The sequence below is a fragment of the Bos indicus genome, chromosome 14 (assembly GCF_029378745.1).
Source record: "Bos indicus isolate NIAB-ARS_2022 breed Sahiwal x Tharparkar chromosome 14, NIAB-ARS_B.indTharparkar_mat_pri_1.0, whole genome shotgun sequence".
In the NCBI taxonomy this organism is placed as follows: Eukaryota; Metazoa; Chordata; class Mammalia; order Artiodactyla; family Bovidae; genus Bos; species Bos indicus.
In genome coordinates, this window is record NC_091773.1 from 320,759 (window position 1) to 348,194 (window position 27,436).

At 38.2% G+C, this 27,436-nt stretch overlaps 2 protein-coding genes across 2 annotated transcripts in view; both read right to left on the minus strand.

Annotated features, from left to right (window-relative positions):
* LOC139186842 (ankyrin repeat domain-containing protein 26-like) lies at positions 1–27,056 on the minus strand. Its single transcript, XM_070802194.1, has 8 exons — positions 27,034–27,056; positions 14,952–15,022; positions 14,102–14,195; positions 13,021–13,133; positions 11,240–11,369; positions 5,762–6,030; positions 4,939–5,156; positions 1–3,668 (listed from the first exon to the last, which is right to left on the minus strand). The coding sequence occupies exons 5-7, from the start codon at positions 11,348–11,350 to the stop codon at positions 5,129–5,131; spliced, it is 408 nt and encodes a 135-aa protein (XP_070658295.1). The 5' UTR covers positions 11,351–11,369; positions 13,021–13,133; positions 14,102–14,195; positions 14,952–15,022; positions 27,034–27,056; the 3' UTR covers positions 1–3,668; positions 4,939–5,128.
* Positions 20,032–27,436, minus strand: part of LOC139186993 (uncharacterized) — a 60,877-nt gene continuing 53,472 nt past the window's right edge. Inside the window, exons 18-20 of the mRNA XM_070802994.1 lie at positions 24,252–27,169; positions 23,512–23,649; positions 20,032–20,566 (exon numbers count right to left, since the gene is read on the minus strand). The gene's annotated coding sequence lies outside the window, so the exon portion shown is untranslated. The remainder of the gene's footprint in view (positions 20,567–23,511; positions 23,650–24,251; positions 27,170–27,436) is intronic.

Genomic DNA, 27,436 nt, shown 5'->3' on the forward strand with positions numbered 1-27,436 from the left:
CTTTTTGCTTTTTCTAAATTCCTGCTTTCCTCACTCTTTTGATTTTTTTTTTTTCTTTTTCTGCCACCTCCGCAATTCAGTTACATAATTTTAAAAAATTTACTCTAGCATGCATAGTTGTTTTACTGGAAAGTTTGTCCAGGGTATCCAGACATCATCCTGACCAAGTGAGAGTTCACTCTGATATTTTCAGAGGTTTGTTTAATAAAACTTCAAAGGACAGTTAATCTTCATCTTATATAAACCATTTCAGAGAACAGAAAAGAAGCAAAGTTACACAATTATTTTACAAGACTTATTTAGTTGTGACACCAAAACCAGACAAGATCAGCACAAAAAGAGAAATTTAAAAATCACTCTTGCTTATAAACATAGGTGGAATGACCACTGTAATTTCCAGTTAAATGGACTAAAAATTTCTCTTTTGTGCTTAAAACATTGTTTATAAACATAGATGGAAATATTCTAAATAAAATATAAGCAAACCCAGTCCAATGGTGTATTTAAAAAGAATGATTCCAAAATAGTACAAGGATAGTTAAATATTAGAAGATCTATCAATGTAATTCATGAAATTAACAGATTTAAGAAGAAAGCCACATGATCTTTCTGTGGATGCAGAAAACACATTTGATAAAGGTCAACACTCATTCATGACAGACTCGAAATAGAAGGAAACTTCCTTAATGGAAAAATGGACTTGTCCTAAGACCTTCAGTGCTCATGCATATTGCAGTCATCATCTGTATCCTTACAAGCCAGAAGCAGCTTGTAAGGATACTTCACATCAAAGCTTGACTTTGATGTGAAACCAGCAACATGTTAGGCTTCTTATCTGATTCTTGGTAGTATGATAAAATTCATTCATCCCAAGGAAGCAATCTCTCTCAAGTCATGTCATCTCAGAAGAGCAATGAACCTTTTTCCAAGTTTCTAACTGTTACTTCATTCTGGTCACTAACCCATGATCACAGGATAGCTATAGATAGGCAAATGTAAAAGCAGCCCTCATGATCATCTAGTTCAATTCACTTATCTTACAATGACATCCCAAAAGCCCAGAGTTAAATGTCAGTGATAACCTGTCTCAGCTAAAATGTGCACCTGGGATGGGGACCCAGGCCTCATGAAGCTCAGTTCCTCATGAAGCTCAAGCGCTTTAACTTCCTCCTCATGAGCAAAAACAAATTCTTCTCAATTTCCTATGTCAGTTTAACTATCTCCTTTAAATATTTTGGGCTTCTATGGACACTCACGGGAGAAGGCAATGGCACCCCACTCCAGTACTCTTGCCTGGAAAATCCCATGGAAGGAGGAGCCTGGAAGGCTGCAGGCCATGGGGTCGCTAAGAGTCGGACACGACTGAGCGACTTCACTTTCACTTTCCACTTTCATGCACTGGAGAAGGAAATGGCAACCCACTCCAGTGTTCTTGCCTGGAGAATCCCAGGGACGGGGGAGCCTGGTGGGCTGCCGTCTCTGGGGTCGCACAGAGTCAGACACGACTGAAGTGACTTAGCAGCAGCGTGGACACTCAGGACCTTGGGGATTTACCTTCTATCTCAAGTAGTAATAGTGGCAGGGGCTGGAGGAAGGGGGTCAGCAGATGAAGAACTGGAGACTTTCTCAGAAGGAAAGCAACACCTATTTTTAGCAACGTTCTAGAGTAAGGAGTTAGAAGCACAAAGGGGCTCTGGAGAAGGACTTCCCACTGCAGGAGGCAGGGAACACAGGCCACTGGGTCTGATCATACAGGTTGTGGGCGGCATGAATTTGGTGGGCACCAGCTACATCATACTCATTGTGGATTTATGCATTTATTGCTATTATCTTGGGGTTCCCTTGTGACTCAGCTGATAAAGAATCTGCCTGCAATTTAGGAGACCTGGGTTCCATCCCTGGGTTGGGAAGATCCCCTGGAGAAGGGAAAGGCCACCCACTCCAGTATTTTGGCCAGGAGAATTCCGTGGACTGTATAGACCACGGGGTTGCAAAGAGTCAGATACAACTGAGCGCCTTTCACTACAACCATCTTGAAGCAGGACAGCATCCTGGAAGGAGTGTCTGTTTCTAATTCCTACACAGGTGCCACGGGGCTACCTGTAATGCTGAGGGGAGGGTCTGGCTGTAGCAGGGCTGGAATAAGATCTGGAGATGGACCAGCCCTGCCTGATTCTGGAATTAAGCTTTGGGTGTCAGGGCCAGATGCTGTACAGCAGGAAGTCCTGGGGGACCAGGAAATCTTGAGCTCTAACTTTTCATGGACTTTTTTTCTCAACCTGCTCTGCCAGGAATCCATTTCATCTGGACCCACCGTCTGTTCTGGGCCCAGCTCCTGTCTCTGGCACCTGCTGGCCTCAGCCTTTTCTCTTTTTGGCCTCATCACCTTCCTCCACTGCAGTCCCTATAGCCTGATTTTTCAATACGTGCCTTGACAATCTATAAGCATAACTGCCTTACTAGAGAGTAATTATTCTGGAATTTTCCCGGGGTGGGGGCTGGTGGCGGGCGGGGTGGGGGAGAGGTGCTTCTGTCCACAAATAGAAAAAGATGAAATGACTGGCAGTACACTGTGCAGAAAGTTAAAAGCCTCTTGGGAGAAAAAAGAAACCCTTAAAGAGTTGTCAGATTATCAATACATCAAAGCTACAAAGACCTTTTTGGAGGAACCCAAGACACAAATAAGAATCTCTTTGAGAAAAGGGCCTTAGAGCTGTAATCAAAGGACTCTAAGAAAAAAATCAAGTGCCAATGGTAACCTCACTTGTTATTTTAGGCCCCAAGAACAGGAATGTAAAGAACCAGGGTAAGACATTAGACTGCAAGAACTCAGTGGAAATAGTACTCATTTTTACAAAGAATTTTGCAAATTTTCAGAGTTGAAAAGAGCCTATAATGAAGTTAATTTTAGTAAAGAGATAAAATCTGAATTCCTAAGGGTTGAACAAAAATATACTGGATTTAAGAGACTTAGACACTTAAAATTGGAAGCAGAAAACTGAAAAAAACCTCTGTGATCTAATCATACATTGTCAGAAATTGCCAAAAGACATAGCAAGTGCTCTTGCTCACAAAGAAAATGAAATTCAGATTTTGAGTAATGATTTTATGTGGCCGAAATACCCGGCAGGTGACCAGACTGAGAAGTTGAGAAACACATGATAGATGGCTCACAAAATGAACCTTTGTTAACAAAAGATAAAGGCCATTTCCAATATAAGCTAAATGCTGAGTTGCTAGCTCAGCAAGGGCTGGAAAACAGAAATGTTGAAACAAAAAAAAATCATAAAATTTCTGTCTCCTTTATTAACAGTTAATTATAGCTTTTACTTAGTGTGCATTAAGTCAAATAAACAACTCAGAAGTTCACCAAATTAAAAACAAGGATCATTCATATCAAAAATCTGAAACCCAGTGCAAAAAAGATAATAGAACTAACCTAGGTCAAGTAAGTCTCCATGCTGTTATTTGAAGGGCGTGGAATTGAGGTAGAAAAGCCTACATTTGGTCTTGGAGTAAGATTTCCATTGAGCACTAAAGGATTATTGAAATTTCCAACACAAGGGGGCTCCGGCACTGGCCTCGAGCTAAGAATGCCGAGTAAAGATCTGTTCTGCTCTTTCTCCACCTCAAGTTTGGTGCTGATCACTGCCAGCCTCTCATGAGTCCTGGGGAAGATGGAAAACATCAACTTAATGATTTGCATTTTTAAAGTTGCCATATAGTAAATGGAATTCCCAATAAACTGTTTGAACACTGAAAACACAGAGCAGACCTCCTGTAAACAATGATAGCTGTAACCTTGTTCTAAAGAAGTACACATGTGTCTAGGGCTCCTCAAGTAACAAGTCACAGTTGGGAGAGGAGAGAAAGGGCATCAGGGAGAAAGGGAGGTGGCCTCACAGTGACACCTGCTGCCCTCTGGGACACACGTGCCTCCAGGAAACAGTTCAGGGATAAAGAAACACCACATCCTACAAAGCCACTTTCAAGCATTTGCTTTCACCACCCTTGTATACATACTCGTTTCACTCATGACCTCAGAGAAATTAAGTTTTGGCTCTGAGGAATCATCTAGAGTCACAATCTAGAGGGGAGGACAAGAAAGTCAATGGGTGATTGAAAAGAGCTAAAACAGCCCCAGGAACAATTACAAGTATCCCCTACTTTTCCAAAGTTTACTTTATGTTACTTCACTTCTAGGAAAGGCCTATGTCAGCATCTGTTTTTGATAATCAAAAAACAAAAACAAATTTTTTTTGAAGAGACTTTTTGATTTCATATAAAAAGTTTCCATGTACATTTTACAGTGAGAGGCATCGCGCTCCCCAAGCAGGGAGACTGGCCCCACTGAGCTCCTTCCCTGGAAGCCACATCCCACAACTCAGCGTCAAGTCACCACAACCCTGAACCCTATATGGGAGCACCTGTGTTTCACTTGTGCATATTCATTTTAGACTTCAAGTAGCAGAACGTGCCCTCGGGTACCTGCTTCTTTGCTGTATGCTGTTTGGGCTTATGAAAGGCTTCCTAGAAATGCTCTGCTTTCAGACAGTGGGGAAACCCGGACTAGGCACTGGAGGTGCCATCTGCCCTTTCCATCCTCCACACCCGCTCCCTCAGTCAGATCACCATACTACTTCTAGACACTCTGTGAATTATCCCGTCTTTCACTCCTGTGTTAATTGCCCCCAGTTTCACAAGCATGCCTTTATGCAGTGTGCTGCTGCTGCTAAGCCACCTCAGTCGTTTCCGACTCTATGGTAAAACTTAAAAGGACATCGTGTTAATAGTTTGTCTTAGGCCACCCTCTAGCAGTGACCATCTAGTTAGCTTTTACTTCCTACTAATCTCATGAACTGTGCTCTATAAAAATTAGGCTTTAGAGACAAATTAATGAACTAAATTTACTTTCTGTGATTCTGTGTTTTGACTTACTTGTCTGGTTTACCTTCCAATGACTTTCTAACTTCTAGTTCTACTAGGTAGAGTTGCTTATATTTTTCCAACTCTGCTTTTTGAGAATCTTCTTGCAAAGTTTTCACCTTGGAGAGTTCAGATTCCAAGTCTTTAATTCTGAGTTCCATCTGAATTCTTATGGAAGCATTATTCTTCTCTTTTAACTGCTCTAAATTCTCCTGAGATGCTGCTTGTATCTAAGGCAAATTTTAAAAGATAACATTTTAAAAATAATCATTCACCTGGAAAATGGTATTTGCTCCCTTTGAGTCAGTGATTCAGAAAGCAATTTTAAAGGTTAAAAAAAAAAAAAGAGCAGAAGTTTAAAACAATTATTGTCAATGTGAAGTGAATTAAATGTGAATTATAAAATTAAAGTGGAATTATTGTTATAGTGGTGCTTATATAATCTGATAATTCAAAGAACAAGAGGATCAACTTAAAATTTTAAAAATCCAACAAGACAACTTAAACATAATTCAAGAGGATGGTACCAGTTCTAAACCACAACATTTTCTTTTCCTCCTAGTAGTGTTGTTTTATACCACTTGGTCTTATAAATGAAAGGATTCTCTAGTGAGAATCATTCTGATAGGTCAATTTGGTGATAACTGTGATGGAAACGGAAATATCTAAAGGGAGAAACAAGTGCCCCCTTCCTTCCAGAAAACTACCAAACCAACTGCTCCAGGCAAGTAGAGGAAACACAGAAGCTGTATAGATCCAAAACCTAATTTACAATGAGGTGCATTCAAGCACATGACAGATGAACAAATGAGCCTGCAAAAATAGGCTGACTTACTTTAATTTCTCTACAAGATCCTGTCTCGCCCTTTCTTCAATCTCCCGTTTATACTGCTCTACTTCACTGTGTTCTATCATATTCATTTCTATATGACTTCTGAGGTGCACTACTTCTTGCGCCAACTTCTTTTTATTCTTCTCCAGTTTTTCACATTTCTTTTGCATTCCTTTCATAGATAGTAACTCCTCTCGAAGAACTTGATTTTTTGCATCCAGGTGCAGATCTTTTGAAGACGCACTTTCCAGCTCTGCTGTAAGATCGTCAATCTGCAAGAATAAAACAATACTGTTTGGTAATGAGGCAAGTGGACTGAGCACAGCCTAACTCAAACCCAGGACCAAATAGATACGATGGTATCTGTATTGTAGAATATAGGACCAGGGATTACTCAGAGAATCAAGAAAGAAGTTCAAACCACCAAGAGTCACAAAATATATTCTTCACTGTCATCATCTTTGTCATACAACATTTGCACTTGATTTTACACTCTTTTCTATTTTTTCTCCATAAAATCACTACAAGTCAGTCACCTCTTAGTAGAATGTCTCTTACTCCTTCCCCCCATCTTAATGCCCCATGTTTTAAAGAAGTTTGAGGGATACTGTATTGAGTTATCTAGGGCTGAGTTAATAAACGCTTCCCAAAAGAAGATTGTGAAAATAAGACTCTCATTAATAAATCTTATAAATATGGATTCTAATCCCATGTATTTTTCTGAACTATGAATCAGATCAGATCAGTCGCTCAGTCGTGTCCAACTCTTTGCGACTCCATGAATTGCAGCACGCCAGGCCTCCCTGTCCATCACCAACTCCTGGAATTCACTCAGACTCATGTCCATTGAGTCAGTGATGCCATCCAGCCATCTCATCCTCTGTCGTCCCCTTCTCCTCCTGCCCCCAATCCCTCCCAGCATCAGAGTCTTTTCCAATGAGTCAACTCTTCTCATGGGGTGGCCAAAGTACTGGAGTTTCAGCTTGAGCATCATTCCTTCCAAAGAAATCCCAGGGCTGATCTCCTTCAGAATGGACTGGTTGGATCTCCTTGCAGTCCAAGGGACTCTCAAGAGTCTTCTCCAACACCACAGTTCAAAAGCATCAATTCTTCAGCGCTCAGCCTTCTTCACAGTCCAACTCTCACATCCATACATGACCACAGGAAGGACGGCCGAGAGGAGATACCCAGCGTCCGAGGTCAGGGCGGTGACGAGAGGAGTTACCCCACGCCCGAGGACAGGGGCGGCAGCCAGGAGGAGCAACCCCACGCCCGAGGCCAGGGGCAGTGGCTGGGAGGACCAACGCCACACCGTGGCTGCACGGGCACTGGAGGGCCTAGAGGAGCTATCCCACATTGAATGTCGGAAGGGCGGCGGTGAGGAGATACCCCTCGTCCAAGGTAAGGAGCATTGGCTGCGCTTTGCTGGAGCAGCCGTGAAGAGATACCCCACGCCCAAGGTAAGAGAAACCCAAGTAAGACGGTAGGTGTTGCAAGAGGGCATCAGAGGGCAGACACACTGAAACCATACTCACAGAAAACTAGTCAATCTAATCACACTAGGACCACAGCCTTGTCTAACTCAATGAACTATGAATAGTTTTTGCTAATTTGAACTGCATTCCAAAGAAAAATAATTCAAAAGGTTAACGAAATCCCATCTCCTAATAGCTTAGTGAGATGATCCACACATTTTTCTGAACAACAACAACAACAACAACAAAAATGCCTCATTTTTGTAACCATTTGTTACTTTTAACAGAACAGAACATACCAAACAAAACAACAAACAAAATTTGCGGGAATTTCAGTGACACCGAGTTGCAAAGAACTTTCCTTTAGACAGAATGATTACTTGGTAAGTCGAGGTGAGTGGATGTGGTGGTATTGAAACTGTCTACAAATTCTTTGACACATTTCTCTGAAATGCCCTCCCCTTAAATATATGCTGGCCTCAGTAACTGATTTCTACTGGATGGAGTCTGGGGAAACTGACTTTTGCTCTGTGGGAAAGCCCACCCTTAGCATCTGTCACTACGCTGCGAAGAAGCCCAGACCACATGCTGAGCACCTTGTCAGTGCCCCCACTGACCACCCCCAACTAATGTCCCATCCAAAAGCCAGCTCCAACTGCCAGACATGTGCATGAACTAATCTGCAGATGACTCTGGTTCCCACCTTCACGACATCCCAGCTGATGCTGACTGGAAAAGAAACGTGCTGGTCTGACTCACTGAGCCTTGCCCCAACACAAATTTGTGAACAAAGTAAATGCTGTTTTGAGCCACTAGGCTTTGACGTGGTTTATTATACAATTTGCTGGCAATAAATATCTGGCACAGATACTGATATTAAAAATGCCGTTAAAAAAGAACTAAAAGATGTGAGAATGCCTTTCAACCTGGAGGTAGGTGAGATCTGAATGGATGCAGAGAAAGAAATTAAAACCCAAAGGGCTTCATGACATTGTAAATTGAATCCTGATGGCCCTTAAAGAGGCTGTTGGTGACAGCTTCTAGGCAAGAGAAGAAAACAACACTGAAACACAGGGGAAAGGAGACTCTTGCTACGAATCAGGTGAAAGTAACATCAATGAGAGGGATAAGCTATCAAAAAAAGGGGGGGCTATTAAATAGAAAGGAACCAGGCTCAATTATATTTGGGTTCAATATCTGTTATCTCCTTTACAGCATCTCCACATGTCCGGTGGTCACATGATGCTAAAAGAAAGAAACAGCTTCTGGGCTAAGATCAAATCTAGGGTGCTGCCAGGAAAACATGGTCTAAAGGTGAAGCCTGTGAAACCCTTCATTAAGACCCTGGAAAGACTTAAGGTGGTGCCTCAAATTCCTTTAAAGATCTTAAGGGCATACGAATTTAAAAGGCATCATCCTACAAAGCTTCACAAGAAGCCCAAGGTGCAGAGCTTCTCTTAAAAAAAGATTTGTGAGGGTAGCCTTTCCAATGATGTGAACCCCAAGCCAATTTTCAGGACAGTAAAAGCTTTAAAGAGAACCTTGGCAGCAAAAAAAAAAAACAGTGCTTGGCCTAACAGAGACCAAGGAATACAAATGAGAATAGCCATTTGGGATTTTCTTAGAAGTTCAACAAAGAGGAAGCTGGCTTAAGAAACATGACTCAGCTACAGACAGAGGTCATTTCTTATGAAAAGGACAGCACACAGAGCTCAGAGGGCAGAGCAAAGGAGAAGCACTCCTACGGGCAGGACCAAGTCCTCATCAAAGAGCTGGCAGCACCAAACTGGACCTCAGAGCTGCTATGGACTACGCTGCCTCCCGTTTCCCGTTTCTGAACGGGAGAGTCCAGTCATTCAGCAGAATGGTGGGGGTGTGGGTGGCAGATAGCTTGTCCCTTTAGTTCTCAAGTCTTAGTACTGAGAGGGTTGTGCTCACAGGGTCACACTTTAGAAATCACACCCAGAAACCTCATCCCCATGTGCCATCTGTACCTGATGAAGATAGTAAGACCTCTACTTGAGCCTGAGCCTGACACTGTTAACAACTGAGACTTGTGAGGGAATGGGTGGGGAAAAGGGTATTTTTCATTGGAAGGAATATAAAAAATTGTGGCCAGTGAGTAACTGTGCTAGTTTTTGAATGTACCCATTAGTTTTAAAAACTTTATTCTGTAAAAAAGGTAGAATATAGGCCAAGTATAAGTGACTTGCTCCTATTGAACAGAAGATGATGAAAATGATGCTGTGTGAACTACAAAGCGAGGTTAGACAAGGCAGCAGAGCTTCTGCCTGGCTCTCAACCTGGGAACCAGGCTCCATGTTGCGAGGAAGCCCAGGCTGCAAAGAGAGCCCAGGTGTTCAGGGTAGGTGTTTCACTTGTCTGCCTTCACCAAAGTCCAGCCGACCACAGACACCAACTATCAGACATGGGCATGAACACACCTTCACCCGATTCCAGCCCCCAGCCCTCGAGCTGCCCCACCTGAAGCCGAGGCGAGGAGAAGCCAGCCATCCTGGCCACCTTTTCCCAAGTGTAGATTTTGAACGAAACCACTGTTGTTTATTGAAGCCACTAAACTTAAAGCTGATTAGGAAAAAACAGAAAAATGGATTTTTGGAAAAGAGAAAATAAAAGCATAACTTAAATGCAGGTAGAAACTGATCTCCTATAAACTGGAATATAATAAAGGGTGAGATTTTTAATGACAATGTTGATGAGAAGAAGCGAATAACTAGAAGAAAGACTTAAGAACTATTCAGGAAGAAGTTTTTCCAGGGTTCCCTTCAATGACAATTTCTTACAAATAGGCAGGTGTGACTCCTTAGAATTTCTGCTCAAGTTTGAAAGCAATGAAGACTAGTAAGCAATGAGACATATGATTTGAACTATGAGAAATAACTAGAAATAGTTTAATTACCAAAATCAGACTTTTGACCTCATCTCAATGTACTGAAATTCTAAAAGATGGGTAGCTTTGAGTAGTTACTAATCTAGAACTCAATCTTCATTGTCCTCTCCTCAGAGAGAGAAATCAAACACCACGAGATGCCACTTCATACTTGCTAGGATGGCTATACTCACAGAGACAGGTAATGACTAGTGTTGACAGGAATGTATAGAAATGAGAATGTTTTACATACTTTGGATACAAACATAAAATGATGCAGCCGTGCTGGGAAACAGTATGGCAGGTCCTCAAAAGGTTAGAGTTGCTGTGTAATACAGCAATTCTATTCCCAACTATATTCCCAAAAGAAGTGACAAAACACGTTCACACCAAACTTAGACATAAATGTTCACAGCAACATTACTGACATTAGCCAAAAAGTAGAAGCAACCCCAAAGGCCCATCAGATGATGAATGGACAAGTAAAATGTGGTACACCCATACAAGAGAATACTACTGAGCAATAAAAGCAAGGAAATACTGATGCATGTTAGATGTACCTTGAAAATACTATGCTAAATGAAAGAAGGCAGTCACAAAGGATCCCATATTGTGTGATTCCACTGACACGAAATGTCCAGAAAGGGACATCTACACAGTCAGGGAGTGGAGTCATGGTTCCCTCAGGCTGGGAAGGTCAGGAAGGGGAAACTGGCCCAGGGTGATTTCTTTGGATGGTGATGAAAATGTTCTAACGTGGTAATGCCTGTGTAACTCTTTAAACACAATAAAGTTACTGAACTGTACAGTTTAAATGAATGAACTGCATGGTATGTTCATTAGATTTCAACAAACCTGTCACCAAAAACAACGGATGCTTTGGGGTCATTAATGCTGTGCTGCTCAGCTTCAGATCACCAGCCAGGGTTCAAGACAGAGAGAGTCAAGAATGTGCCCTTTTTATCTCAAAATGATATAGGGAAAAGCTGTCTTTTTTACTGGTGTCCAACCTAAAAAATTAATAGACAAATCTGTGTTTCACTGTTCAAAGCATGGAATGATTTATATTTCCCCAAATTAAGTGATTTGGGGGTTCTAAAACTGATTAAAAATTACCTTATGTTTTAGCATATTAATTTGAATATCCATTTCAGTTTGATTGGCTTTTAAATCTCCATGGAAACTAAGCTCTCCATTTTTATATTCATTTAACTTCCTTCTTGTCATTTTTAAGGGTTTCTTAAATCTGTAGAAATGTATAGAATAAGTAAGTTCTTTAAGAGCAGATATTTAATAATTAAACAGATATATGTTTTCTCAGATAAAACAAACAAATCTATAAATTATAATCCTTTCTCATTGTTCAAATTTAATATTCCTTGAAAGCATAATAACTAAATTCTAATCTTAGATAAATAGTATGAAGAAAAATTTTATCACATTTAAATATACTGTGTGTGATATATGTAATATATGTGTTCTTATAAATAAGTTAATGTCAATATTTAGCATGCTAGTGTGAAATATTAATTTATTATTAAATATTAGTTATAAACCAGAGATCAGTATTCAAGCTAAAGATGAAGAGATATGATATATGAATGTTTTTTGAAAAGACACAAGATACGTTTGTTCCTACTGACCACAGCCTCTACAAAAAGAAAAGAAAGTAGATACAAAAAAACCAACAAGATTCTCACTCAAAATTGAAAAAAGAAAGAAAGAAAGAAAAATCTTTGGAGCCTGACTTAAGTGGGAAATAACCCAGGCTGAGAGTTTTAGAAGAAAGGAAATCAGAAGAGAGATAGAGTGTACCAGTCCCTTCAAGACTGTTTTAAGAGATGTAGAAATCTTGCCCAGCACATTGTTAACAAAATGCAAAGCAATGTAGAGAAAATTAAAAGAGAAAAATATTAATGAGAATCAGAGAAGAACCCTTTGTATAATCATCCCTTGGCATCCACAGAGGACTGGTTCAAAAATCCCCCAACACTCCATGGATACAAAATCCACAGATGCTCAAGTCTCCCTAAGCACATCTTCCCTATACTTTCAGTCATCCCTAGACCACTTACATTATCTAATATAATGTAAACGCTTTGTAAATAGTTATAAATACATAATATAAATACTAATTTATACTAATAGTTATAAATACATAATTAATGTGTTTATACATTAAATATTAATAGTTATAAATACATAATATAAATATAAATATTATGGACATAGTTGCCAGCTTGAGACCACTCCAAGTTTTGCTTTTTGGAACTTTCTCAAATTTTTTTCCCTGAATACTTGTCATCTTGGGTTGGCTGAATCTGTAGATGATGAGGATTAACTATACTCAGCAAAAAAACAGAAGCAGTTTTTTATCTTACTGATCAAAACATGGTCACTAATTTTATTATTCTTTAAGTTACACAAAGATTTTTGTATGTACATTTTATAACTAAAATTTTGGGGCAAAAAGAAAATATAAGCCAAATCAAGATACTTTTTAATGTTGTTCAACAATAGCACAGGTAGGTTTTTAGATAATAAATTACTCAAATGATGAAGGGAAGGAACACAATTAAAAGAAGGCAAGATTACCAAAAAGAACAAAGAAACTTTGCAGAAGTAAAAATTCAGCATAGATGATGAGGAAGAGAGTGACATTACTACATGCAGAGGCACGGTTGTTACTGTTTTAGAAATCATTACAGATAAGTATAACACTGCTGCACTCAAAAACATTTCAGATTGTGCTGATATTCCACAGTAAACTTTGAAATAGGATAATGTGTTTAATTATGAAAAGACACATAAAAAATGAATTTGTGTCTAAGGTTTTAAATAAAGTAAAATTATACTTTTATTCATCGTTGAGATTATCAGAAATATTAAAATCTTACCGAGTGATCTCTTTTTCTAACTCACTGTTTTTCTTCTTTTCTTGGTCCAAGCTATTTTCCAGAGATTGTTTTAATTCAATGTATTTCTTTAATTGTTCCTTGTCATCCTCAGACTTAGAAAAAAACAATTTAAGAAAATTAGTTTTAAATACCTAGAGAGACTTATTCTTTCTTAAAAATATGATTTCTCATGAATTCACAAGTTAATATGAATTTATAGTAAACACAGTTTTTAAACCAGATTGATGCCAATAACAGATTTCAAAATTGATGACTTTTCTTAAAACAACTTAAAATGATTTTCCATTTCATCATTTTTCTGGAATTTAAATTGCCAACTTTTATTGGTTAAAAATAGAGACTTTTACACATAAAATACTAAATGTTAATGAAAGATTTTTAAAGACTGCCTATATTTACATTTTACTTTCTAGAGATGCTCAAAAATCATTTTCATCAATGGTTTAAGATATTCCAGGTTTTGTTAAGTCACACCTTACTAAAATAATCTTTGAAAAATTCCCATGCAACCCCCATCTCTTAAAAAAAAAAAAACCAACAAATGAAAAATACAGTCGTTCAGAAAAATGGTTCTATACAGATATAGTATTCATTCTTAACGAAGAGAACAAACTACAATATTTGAAATGATTCATTCTCAAAAATATCACAGAAAGATCTGGATTACAAAAGAAACTCAAAATTCTCAATCAAATCATTACTCAAATTTCTGGACTCAAATAGATGTTTGTGTACCAATGTTCAAAGCAGCAGTAGTAACAATAGTCAGAAGGTGGAATTTCATTGACAGATGAATGAACAAAATGTGGTCTGTATAAAATATTGCTTTTGGACTGTCACAATTTTTTAAATTAAAATCTTACTATAAAAATCATTAATTTTATGAATTCAGTTGATTTCTTCTATAGAGGATTCACAGTACTAGTAGCAAGCAGTATCAATAAAAATACAATAAGCTAATCAATGAGACTTTTCACAGTGTCCAACATATTCTTATATATTACTAGTAAAAAAATTAAAATCCTTTCTCAGTATGACAGAAATTAAGAGGTTGACTTACCAATTTTGTCCTTAACAGGTTTTTCTGAAGCTGTTCAATTTTGCCCGCTTGCTTTTTGACTGTAGTTTGTAACTCAGCATTTTCAATTTCAAGCCTAAAATGCAGATTTTAAAATAATTATTCTCACACATAGGTTTTTTTTAAGATTTTTTTTGGACGTAGACCATTTTTGAAGTCTTTATTGAATTGACTGCAATATTGCTTCTGTTTTATGTTTTGGTTTTTTGGCTGTGAGGCATGTGGGGTCCTAGCTTCCCAACCAGGGATCAAACCCTCACCCTCTGCCTTGGGAGGCATAGTTTTAACCCTTGGACTGTCACGGCATTCCTTCACATAGATTTTTAAAATATCACACTGTTTTTGAATAAACATCTTCAGGTTCAATTACATAGGTTCTTAGAATTTTGAAAAGTAGATGATTTGGCAACTGTACTGTTTTTCTATTTGTGACTAATCACCTTCCCTGGTGGCTCAGATGGTAAAGAATCTGCTGGCAATGCAGGAGACCCAAGTTCGATCCCTGAGTCAGGAAGATCCCCTGGAGAAGAGAATGGCAACCCACTCCAGGATTCTTGCCTGGAGAATTCAATGGACAAAGGAGCCTGGAAGGCTAGAGTCCATGGGGTTGCAAAGAGTTAGACATGACTGAGCAATTAAAACTTTAATTTTTCACTTGTGGATAATGTGCAAAATATGGAAATAATGGGGGGAAATTATGCATCTCAAAACAGCTCAAAGCTGAAATGTTACACAGCTTCACGATCATGTGCTTATTATCACTATTGATCTATTCTCATATTATACTGTTTATCTGCTTTATACTTATTTTCTATGCTGCTTTAAATCGTACTTTTGGACGTGATCCTGTGTTTTCTCAGCACATCTCACAGCCTCTGTAAGTTGATCCTGTGCTTCTTGCAACTAGAAAAAAAAGAAAAAACAACTGTTTTAACTACTAATAACCTAGTAAATCCGCCATCATTGGTTTTTGTCTCTTTTGTCTGCATATTGTTAACAGCTGCTTTCCTGCCATACAGCAGAGATGAGTTGTTGCAACAGACACCTTACAGTCCACAAAGTGAAAATATTTCCTGTCTGCCCTCTGCAGGTTACTGACCTCTCCTCCAGCACTCAAACACAACATCATCCATGCTTTAAATCAGATTTTCTCAAATAAACATATAAATTTATAAACTACTCAAATGAGGAAAGACAGAAAACTACCTTATGGTAAACAATTTTTTTTTTAATCCAGGCTCCACATCGGCCATCACTTTAAATATCCACATATGTAAATGACCACAGATCTTCCAGTAGTTACGAGAGCTAACACTGCTATTGATGACAACCTAGTGTGAGAGGCAGTAGCTACACAGGAGCCAGAATGCGTGGGCCTGTGTCACAGTTCCATCAGTTCTGAGCTGTGTGTCCTGGAGCAAATCACTTAATCTTTCTGTATCTCAGTTTCTCCATCCATAAAATGGAGATAATGGTAGCATCAACCTCAGTGGGATGTTTGGAAGATTATATTGCGGAGTTTACATACTGTACTTTAGAAAAGGAAATGGCTCCAGTATTGCCAGAAGGAAACCTGCTCCAGCATTCTTGGCTGGAGAATCCCATGGACAGAGGAGCCTGGTGTGCTACTGTTCATGAGGTCACAAAGAATTGGACACGACTGAGTGACTAACCACATACATAAACTATTTAGAAGATGAAGTGGCATAGAATAAGAACTGTTTGTAATTGACATTATTACAGTCGTTGCATTTTATCTGCAAAACAATTTGATATATCAGGCAGATGTCATGCCAACAGAAGTCGTCTTCAACACAAGTCACACTGAAATCACTCTCCATACCATTGCAAGTGGCATTAAGGAGGAGCATGAGGCCCAGAACATATGCATCCAGTACTTCAAAAATGTTCACTGAGTCCACTAACCAGCTAGCAGTGTTCTCCACTATAATAATTTGTAATTTACTTCCTCTCTGTACTACTCAGTGGACAATGACCACGGGTTAATATGCAAATAGCACCTCCTGGATGGAGTGGCACAGAACTTACATGACCATCAGAGGAAGGGTGAAGTCACTGAAATGGAAATATTACCATACTGCTAAATCAAAGTTCTGAATCAATTCATTCCCAGGAACTGTTAATGTCTAGCAAGTACTCAGATGAGAAAATTAAGGTTACAAGCTATGAATATCAGAGAAGCCAACTCCAGAACCTCACAGGTGGTGAAAGGCTAGAAATCTGTAAATCCCACTTCTGGCTGCATAATGAAAGAAGGAAAATTTACATTTTTCTTCCAGAGTCAGTGGGAAAAATGAGCATTTAATTGAACAATTCTATTCTATTAGACTAATAGAATTTAGTTTCTTAATAACAGTTTTACTATACCAGTATCTCCAAGAAGAAATTATTGGTATGGTAAAAAGTACTTACTTGTGTCCTAACAACTGTTAAGCTAAAATATTTTCCATTTATGCAGACAAGTATTGTGCATGTCAGTAAATATTCCCTGTTAAACCAATGTATACTTAGACAAGATTCTCCCTCATGAAAAAAAGGACAACAATGTAAAATTAAGGGCTAAAATATTCTTCACAGACTAGATGAGAAAGGCTGAAGAGAAAAGGCTCAAAGAGAACTGGACAGTCAGGAAAGCTCCATGGATGAGAATAGACTGGGCACCAGGTCCGAATAAATGGAGGACTACCCAGGAGAAAACAAAACTCTGAACACCAAAAGGACAGTCTGAGCAAAGCCCAAGAAAAGGTGAAAGCCAGTTATCTCTGAGGATAAAATCCAACCACAGGAAAACAAAAGCATGTCGACACAGAAACTTGTAAATCAGTGTTCACAGCAGCACTTTTAATAGCCTCAAAGTAGAAACAAGCCAAAGCTTCAAGAACTGGTTAATGGACAAATGGCTTAGCCACATACTGTTTATTTTTTGACAATTAACAGAAATAGAAGAACTGATAACATGCTATAACATGGATGAAACTCAAAAACATGACATCAAATGAAAAAAGCTAATCACAAAGGAGCACACACTGTGTGATTCTGTTTATATGAAATACCGAGACAGATACTACACTGGTGTTTGCCTGGGGCTGAGGGAGATGGGGGGCCATGAGGGGTGGCTAAGGGATGCAGGATTTCCTTTTCGGAGTGATGGAAAGGCTCTAAAATTGGTCACAGGTGACACCTTTCTACACTAAGAGACAGTGAACTACACATTTTCAGTGGGTGAATTATATGATATGTGAATTATATTTCAATAGCTTTTTTAAAAAATCCAATGGCAGGATCTAAATTATCTTCTTAATTCTCTATTTTGGATGTACATAAAACTCTACAGTCATTGACATAAGTAAAGATGAGAAATGATATTTTCCTGAAACATTCCATTAAACATCCTCTGATTTTATCTGGCTTGCCTTATCATGGCAATACAGGTATCACACAAAAAAAGTATTGTTTCAAAGAAAGTCTCTCAACTTCAGTGAAGAATGCTGCACAATTCTTAACTTTCCTAAGGGTAAATTATATAAGAAAAAATATATATATAATGCAAATGGCAGAATGAAAGTCAAGTTTTAGAAATGAGTGCATTATAAAGATAATAAATTTGTAGTAAATTACTTGCAATGAAAATACAAAAGAAAGCTGTCCATGAAAACGACTGTCCTAAAACACTTTATCCTACATATAAACAGTCAACACATTCAATTTCATACATACCTGACTTGTGAGTTGACATAACTTCTTTAAATCCTGTGTCTCAACTTCTAAGTTGGCACGATAACGTGACAAGACCTCCAGTGACGCCTCTGCCATAGACTGCTTTTTGAGGGTATCAGCCAGTTCTTGTTGAAGTTGTCTCACAAATGACTCATAAGATGCTCTGTCACTGAGTTTATCAAATCACTTTACTATTACATTATGCTAATAATAGATAACTCCAACATATGGACTTTGAAAATTATCACCACAGACAGCAACTCACCTTCTTTTTCCTCCTCACTGAGTTTGGTTACAGACACAGAAGGGGCTACCCTCCAGCCTTCCTGATATTAAGTTACTCAGACAACAGATGTGGCCCCACTGTCCACGCCCTGCCCCTCCCAATAAATCTGCAGAGCTTCACCACTTCATATCCAGAAAGAAATGAGTGTGTAGGTGGGAAAAGTGATGGGAAATTCCACACTGTGGAAACATTTTCCCTTCCTTTTTTACTAGAAGCTTTGATTAACTCAGAGATCTTCACATATTCCAACCAGTGCTCAGATCTTTCCAATAGATTCCTACCTCAGCAGAAAAAGGAGGCCATTCCCTTGTTGCTTATCTATTTTATATCTAGTAGTATGTCTATATTAATCCCAAACTCCTAATTTATCCCTCCTCCCCACCTTTGCCCTTGGCTAACCGTAAGGACATACTGGAGAGCACAGGGAACTCTACTCAATATTCTGTAGTCACCTACCTGGGAAAAGGAACTGAAAAAGAATGGATATATGTGTATGAATAACTGAATCAATTCCCTATACATCTGAAACTAACACAAAATTGTAAATCAAACATATTCCAATATAAAAGAAAAATGAAATTTAAAAAATGAGGTTGCTCCCATAGCCTTCAAGGAGCCTCGATATCTTAACCTCCACCTGCCTCCAGACCGCAGCCCCTACGACCCTCTCCCTGACTCACTCCATTCCTGCTGCTCACGAATCCTGCCATCCTTTATTTTTAGTGGACAAACTTGTATTCAAACAATACTAATTGATCCTTAAAACGAGAATTATGTGCAAATTGTTTGTAAAAATGCTCTAAGTAAATAACATAAATAGCAATGGGAAGATTAAATCAGGAATAGTTTGGCTAAAGCTCACCACTTGAGTCCCAGATTATGATTCAGTAACAAATAGATGCCTTTAAAGAGTTGAGACGCCATAAGAAAAAATGATTCAAGGCTGAAATTTTCCCAAATTTGACCAAAACAAATATGACCAAAAGGTATGACAAGTTACTGAAACCAAAGTACAATATATAAAATATAGCATCTGGGAAACCTGGAATTGACTGTCAAGGTAATCCATGTAACTGAAACTTATTTTTGAAATATTCATTTTAGGTTTGAGCATTTCATTTATCCACTTCATCATGATACTGAAATGTGGTAACACAAAGATTAAAATCCTTATCCTAATAGTGAAAGAGTAAATTACTAACACTATCTATATTAATAATTTAGAACTGAATCTCTTAACATTTCATAAGCAGTACAATGTCTCTACTCAAAGTAAAGCATCTCTTGGGTCTAATTTTTATTTGCTGGATACAAGGTGTGCTTTTAGGCTGGTTTAGAGACCATAGATTCACAGCCTATGTATTTTTTATGTTCAACTAGATTCAACATTTAGCCAGAATCAAGAATCGCTTTAAACTTTCTTTCAGGAAGTCTGAGAATTTCTTCTTCTGGATATTCACTTCTCTTTCTGCTTTCTCATTTTCGTACTGACACATTCTCTCTTTTAAATGATTACACTCCTTGATTAACTCCTTGTTTCTTTCCTCCAGCACCAGACCTTGTTTCTCACGTTCGGCCTGAAGTTTTCTCACCATCTGCTGAAACTGGTCTTGGATGCTAATGACCGTCTTCTCTTTACTGTCGGCTCTGTTTTGTGTATCATCCAGTTGCTCTCGGAGCAACATGTTTTCACTCTGGAGTTGAGATAATCTCTCCTCTAAGGATTCCTGCTTTCCAATATATTTATTCACTTTGCCTTGTTCGTTCTGATACATGTGTTCAATTTCCTGCTTTTGACACTGTTTGGCTTAAGTCTCTCTGGACACGTTCTAACATCAAAATCTTTTCTCTGAGAGAATCTCTCGTGTGATGCAGCTTAATTTCTAGGTTATTGAACTTACTTTCCGCTCTAGAAAGTTGCTGGGAAAGCATCTCATTGTTCTTTCAGGTTAGCCACATCGGACTTCATTTTGTCATGCAAGTGTAACTGGTCGTCTCTTGCTCTCTGGAAGGCAAGTCCCAGGTCTCTTTTTGATGTCTGACATTGATCATGATCGTGTGAGGCAGCAGCCAGTCTAGAACGGTAGGATTCCACTTTCGTTTCAAGTCTGCATTTGCTTTCTTTTTCGTTCTCCAGCTTAGAGTTTAGCATTGTATTCTTAGCTGTCAGAGCATTAAGCTTGCTGAATATACTTAATATACTGGGATACAGTCTTTGTTAACGTTTCCTCATTCCGTTTTATTGCCTTTTGAAGATCATCATTCTTTCCTTTTACAATTTCAATGTCCTCAAAATATTTCTTTTCCTTTTCCCAGTACTGATTTTTCACTGCATCTATCTCCAGTCTTAGCATGGCAATTTCATCCTGCAGCATGTGGTTTTTGCGCAACAGGTCTTTTGCTTCTTCACAACTATCAGAAACCTAAGTGAAACAAAGGAGACTTTTAGCTAGTACTCAATAAAGTGACATTTCATGATTTCCTCTAAAATGAAAGACTAACCTCTATGTTTATACAATGAAAAGACTGCACCAAGTGTGTCTCCAAATGCAAAACATAAGGTTCGATACAAATCTCAGACATTATACAAGCAGAAATATCCAAAAGCTCAAAAATTTAATTGAAGACAACGAATCCATGAAAGTAAAAAAGAAACCCCAAGAGACTTTTCAAGAAGCTCAGAACCAGAAAGGCTTTTCTTTGAATTACAACGAACTTGGGAAGGCTTAAACCAAAGATGTATAGATCTGACTACACTTAAAAATTGCGTCTGATGTGGTATATTTGTACAATGGAATACTACTACGCCATAAGAAAGAATGAAATGCTATTTGTAGCAACAGGGATGTTGGACCTAGACATTATCACACTAAGTAAAGTAAGTCAAAGACAAGTATCATATCATACTGCTTACATGTGGAATCTAAAAATGAACTTATTTACAAAACAGAAAGAGCTTCACAGACATAGAAAACAAACTTACGGTCACCATAGGCAAAAGGGAGGTATGGGAAGGGAGAAATTAGGATGTTGGGAATAATATATACACACTGCTGCTGCTGCTAAGTCGCTTCAGTCGTGTCTGACTCTGTGCGACCTCATGGACTGCAGCCTACCAGGCTCCTCCGTCCATGGATTGTCCAGGCAAGAGTACTGGAGTGGGTTGCCATTGCCTTTTCCTAACATATACACACTAGTATATATGAAATATATGAATTGATCCTTTTGAACTCTAGTGTTGGAGAAGACTCTTGAGTGTCCCTTGGACTGCAAGGAGATCCAACAAGTCCATCTTAAAGGAAATCAGTCCTGGGTGTTCATTGGAAGGACTGATGGTAAAGCTGAAACTCCAATACTTTGGCCACCTGATGGGAAGAACTGACTCATTTGAAAAGACCCTGATGCTGGGAAAGACTGAAGGCGGGAGGAGAAGGGGATGAGAGAGGATGAGATGGTTGGATGGCCTCACAGACTCAATGGACATAAGTTTGAGTCAACTCTGGGAGTTGGTGATGGACAGGGAGGTCTGGCGTGCTGCAGTCCATGGGGTCGCAAAGAGTCAGACATGACTGAACTGAAACTGAACTGATATATAAAATAACCAACAAGGGTCAACATAAGGAACTACACTTAATATTCTACAAGAAAAATCTGAAAAGGAATATGTGTGTGTGTGTGTGTCAGTGTGCATGTGTGTTAGTCACTCAGCCATGTCTGACTCTTTTTAACCCCCATGGACTGTAGCCAATCAGACTCCTCTGCCCATTGAATTCTCCAGACAAGAATACTGGAGTGAGTAGTCATTTCCTTCTCTAGGGGACCTTCCCAACCCAAGGATCAAACCTAGGTCTCCTGTATTGCAGGTGGATTCTCTACAGTATGAGCCAGCAGGGAAGCCCTATATATATACACACACACATATACGTATATAACTGAATCACTGTGCTGAATACCTGAAACCACACAATACTGTAAATTGACTATAATTCAATAAACAACACTACTTGCTAGCTTTAAAAACACTGCATCTGATACCTAACCTATACAGCTACCTCACAATAAGAGCCTTAGCCCTATATATATTGAAACAGACTAAATTTCATAAAAAAAAGCTTTTTTGAGACTATGCTATCTTTCTAACATTTTAACAGTCAATTAGAAGAATTATCCCTCTTGATAACTGTACTAAGCACTTCTACAAATATCAATTAACTCATTAGCTATAATTCTGGAAAGGAAGAAGTTAAAAATATAAATAAGCTGCAGGCTTTTCACCAGGTCTTCTGACTCTAGTAGGCCTCTTACATCAAACCACAGTTACTTCTCTAGTACAAACATACAAAGTAAGCTTCTTATTTCACTCATGGTACACACACTAATGGTAAATAAGGTAAAATGTAGAGAGCTCTTCTTAGAAAATCATGAGATTATTTGCTACAGCAATAACTTTCATCCTCTCTTCATAATGTTTAAAATAGTAAGACGGGGGAAATACAATGAAAAACACAATAATCATCACTAATATATATTATGGCATATCTATCACTGTTTTCAAAATTCCCTGTATGGAAACAGGGCACTCACAGATCAGAGTGCTCATTTTCTCACAAGTAGAAGAATGACATCCAAAATGTGGTCTCTGAACTGCCTATAGTTTCCTGCTTACCATCAGGGAAGTGATAAAGTAACCTAGTGATCTTTCGAGGAAACAACATCACTACCAACAACCAGAATATCTACTGTCAGTAGCAAAAGTTTGTTTTCTTTAGAGGGGGAAGGGGACTTTTATAAGTTTTTTCTATAGAAACAACTTTTTAAGGTGTTCAAAAGTGTTTTAACAACTGATGGCACAGTGTTTACAAATTGAAAACCTGTAAATGACGTGAAAAGGTCGTTGATAGGGTATTGGTTAAAGAAATGGCAGCAGAGCCAAGAACGGACTCCGATTTAGACACTGAAGATGATGATGTGCATGGAGTGACCGACACGTTCACTCCAAAGCAGAGGGACTCGGTCGGGTAGCACAGTCGATGGTGGACCACACACGGTCTTCCTTGCCTGAACCACAGTCAGGGTGCCGGCTCTCCCAAGACAGTTGCAAAAACCCTGAGATCAATTCCTATGGAAAATATTAAAGGCCTCTCCTTGGATGAGGCCATCATGTGTCGCTACCTATCTGAAGCAGACAAACAGATTTGAATTACAAATATTACTTTATCCAACAGATGGAAAATGTTTCCCTCCTCAAAACATAGATATATAGGCTTTCAAAATCCTCTATGCTTTCTATGATGTATAGTGTTGGTTTTTAAAATATATACATACACAGAGACATATACACATATTTGAAAATGACTACAGAAAATACCTCAGAGTTCATTTCCTTATTAGCCCTTTCTATCTCCTTTTGTTTGGCAAGGTGATTGGCCAGAATTCCATCCCGTAACATTCTGCCATTCCGTTCTCGAGAAAGCTGCTTCTGAGTGTCATTTCATGCTTCTATAACCTGGAGAGACATTATATGAAGTTTGGGGCCTATGCCATTACAAAAAAAAAAAAAAAGTTAAAAGCTTAGGAGAAGAATTTAAAATGAAAAAAACTGTTTAAAGGAAGTAGCCTTTTTAAGCACAAGGATCTTTATTCCCACATGAATAACTCAGATCTTAATTTAAATGCCTGCTAAATTTATCACAGAGCAAAAACATAGGCAGACATAGTATTGTGAAGGAAAATTTCTTTACAAAGCACTTAACTAGTTTCTTCACAGTGTCAACGCAAGTTAGCCTGTATTTTAACATAAGAAAGCCAAAATTAATACATGGATTGGAATTAATATTACTTTGCCTAATGTATCAAAAATGCCAACCATTATGTTAATGATTCAGCTTGATTTATGTCCATTCCTCCACTCAGAAAACATACACAGAGCATCTATGAGAAGTCAAGAATGGCAAGAAATTAATAACTTAAGCTCTAAATGTCACCGTTCATACTTAAGATAACAATTTTATTCTAAACCTAAAAATACATATTAAATTAAAGGGATACTATAAATAATATTGACGAAATAGTGTCAGAAATTTGAAATTTCACCAAAGATTGCTCTACCTGATTCAGATCATTTCTCACAGTCTTCAGTTCCATATCTAGTTCTCTGAGAGTGAGTTCAAGTTGCTGTTTCATTTCAACTTTTTCACTATATTGGTCTTCTTTTCTTCTTAACTGCTCCCTAATTTTTTCATACAACATATCAGCATTTCTTCTCTGCTCTCCTTCTTGCTTTAAGGTCAATCTGCAAAACTTATACAGCTCTTCTTAGAAAATCATGAGATTATCCACTGCTACAATAACTTTCATTCCCTCTACATAATGTTTAAAATAGTAAAATAGGGGGAAATATAATGAAAAACACTTAATAATTTCACAGTTTTCATGCCGAGAGTTAAGAATAAAACTGCATCCATTTTTTTTTTCTGTCTTGAGAAAAATGACTACTGTATACATCTGTGCATGGGAATGTAAAGTAATATAAACTTCAAATATAGATCAAAGATCTTTTTTAAGTTCTCATACTTTGACCAAATGATACGATATTATTAAAGAAAATGTATTCAAAATAATTAGAAAGGTAGAAATGAATTTATAGAAAAACATTTCTTGTCATATTAAATATAATACAGAAAAGTGAAAAACAACCAAAAGTCAATTGCTAAATAATTAATAAAGTTTCCATTATGGTGGACTTCTGTACGGTCATGAAAATGATGATTTGGAAAAACTTACATTAAGTTATTAGAAGCACTCACTGTTAACAACCTGCTATATTATTTCCAAGAATTTCACACTCCATAATACTAGTAACACTTTCTCCTCTGTAAAATCCTAGAGGATAAGCTAGTCCTTATAACATGTCTATGTCTCTGCAGTATTAAAGGAAACAACAGTTCAAATATTTCTCTAAAAGCGAGATGTACAGTACTTCAAGCTGCCGAGCTCTCGTTCCCACTCCACTTTCTGATGCTCTAACTGTGATTTCACTTCTTTGGTTTCTGACAGCTCTTTCTGTAGCCCACAAACCTTACTTTCCATTTTTTAAATCTTTCCTCTAAGCAGTTCACAGTGGCTTTTTTTTAAGTTCCACTAATCTTTCATATGAAAGAATCATATCCTGGATTTTCAACAAGCTAACAGAATCTGCATAATGAAGAAAACAAAGATAAAAACAACAACAAACAAAAATTTATGTGAGTAAGTTTTGAGTATAAAGGACTGTGCCTTTCACGTTCACACATCCACACATTGAACAAAAATTAAGTCTCTATAATGTGGAAGACATTATTCTAAGCTCTGCAGATGAAACAGACTCCCCTGGCTCTTGTTTAGCTTCAAGTCTAGTAGAAGAGAAAGATAAATAAAATAATTATGAACTCAGAAGGATATTATAAGAAAAGAGAGTTCTATGATCACATAATAGAACTCGACATAGATTGGGTCCAGGAAAGATTTCCCTGGGGAAGAGATGTCATACTGAGAAATGAAGGATGAGCAGGAAGTAGTAAGCACAGTAGGAAGAACAACCCTGTGGACAGTCTCCAGCTGCCGTATGTTTTTAACCAAGACAGAGTGAACAGCTACTGATTTACCTTCCTGAGTGGAGCGAGCAAAAACGACGCCGACATTAAACAATGATTTTCATGACAAAGGACTTCAGGGAATGAAAGACAATGATCCTGGAAATACATGAGGTTAGCCTAAGGAAACCCCCAGCCCACTGCCTTGAGAGAATTTCCAGGCCCCAACATGAGGAGAAGGAATGGAAGCTGAGTCAGCCGTCGACTCCCTGACAGGAGGTGATGAAGCTGACAGTCTGGTGAAACCAAAGTGGGCAGAGATCACAGATCAGAACCGCGGAGAGGAGAGAGTGGAACAGAGAGAAAAAGGACCCTGGAGATCTGAGGAGGAGCCCCTCGGGTACTCAGCAGAGGAACAAACAGCGCCCATCTGGGAGAAACCACCTGAGACCAGGGAGAAACCATCTGAAAAGACTATAGGAACCTGTGACTGGTGCTCACTCAGTCCCAGGAATTCTATCTATTCTCATGAGCCAGGCTGGAAAAACTTCTCCTTACAGTAGAATGAACAGGGTAGTCAGTAAGGTCTTGCCTCCAAGGCAGGAAATAATCAGCCCTAGCCCCAGGGTCCCTCTGGATGCACCTATCAAATCACAAGAAGCAAGAGCAGAGAAGGATCTCTGGAAAACTCTCAATATTTGGAAACTAAATCACATGGATCTAAATAACCCTTGGATAAAAGAGGTAATAAAAAGAAGAATTACAAAGTATTTTGAACTGAATGAAAATGAAAATGTAAGACCAGCAGACATTTTAGGAAATTGACACCCTGATGCTAAAATTCATGTAGAAAGAAGGGTAAAAAATAAAACAAGATGAAGCTAGACAATCGTGACCTTTAACCATGAAGCAAAGAGAAGTAACAGTTGGGCTTTAAGCAAAAGGGTAACATGATGAGATCTGAATTTTTAAAAATAGATAATCATTATAGTTGCCGTGTGGATTGAGGTTCCGGGAGGTAGAATGGCAGGGAAAGAAGTTCTGAGATTATTTCAGTTATTCCAGGAGGAAAGTGATGCTAACCTGACCTTGGATGAAGGCACAGGAAAGAAGAGTCAACAGAAGGTACAGTGAGTGAGAATGATCATAGGCCTGTGGTGCAGAGTATAGACTCACGTTCATGTTCTTTTAATACAGAACCTATTTCTGAGATGCCCAGCACTGTAACACATCCCTGGCTCTAGAGCAGTACTAGACATATATTACTACTACACCATACACAAACAGGCTTTGTATTTATATTTACACTGCAGTCCTACCTTTACACCCTGTGTCAAGTTCTTCAATTAGCAACATGGAATTCTTATAGTAAAGCAACTCGCCATCCTCAGAAGCTGTTTCAGATGACTGAGTTAAGTCATCACGGTCATCCACAGAATTAATTTGTTCTTTGACCTACACATAAATAATACTATTTCATAATGTCCTTAAAATATTTATAGAACATACTAATTGTACAAAGATGATAAACATATCTTCATTAAAGCAAAAACAGACACTTTTTAAAAGGACAGATTCTTTTTATCAAAAGGATAACTTTATCAATAGTGTTTCTAAATTAAGTTGTCAAAGTATATGTCTCTACAACAAAGGAAGATTTTATATTTTGCTACTATTCCTTTTACAAAGTATTTTTTACTAGGAAAATATTTTTTATAGTTA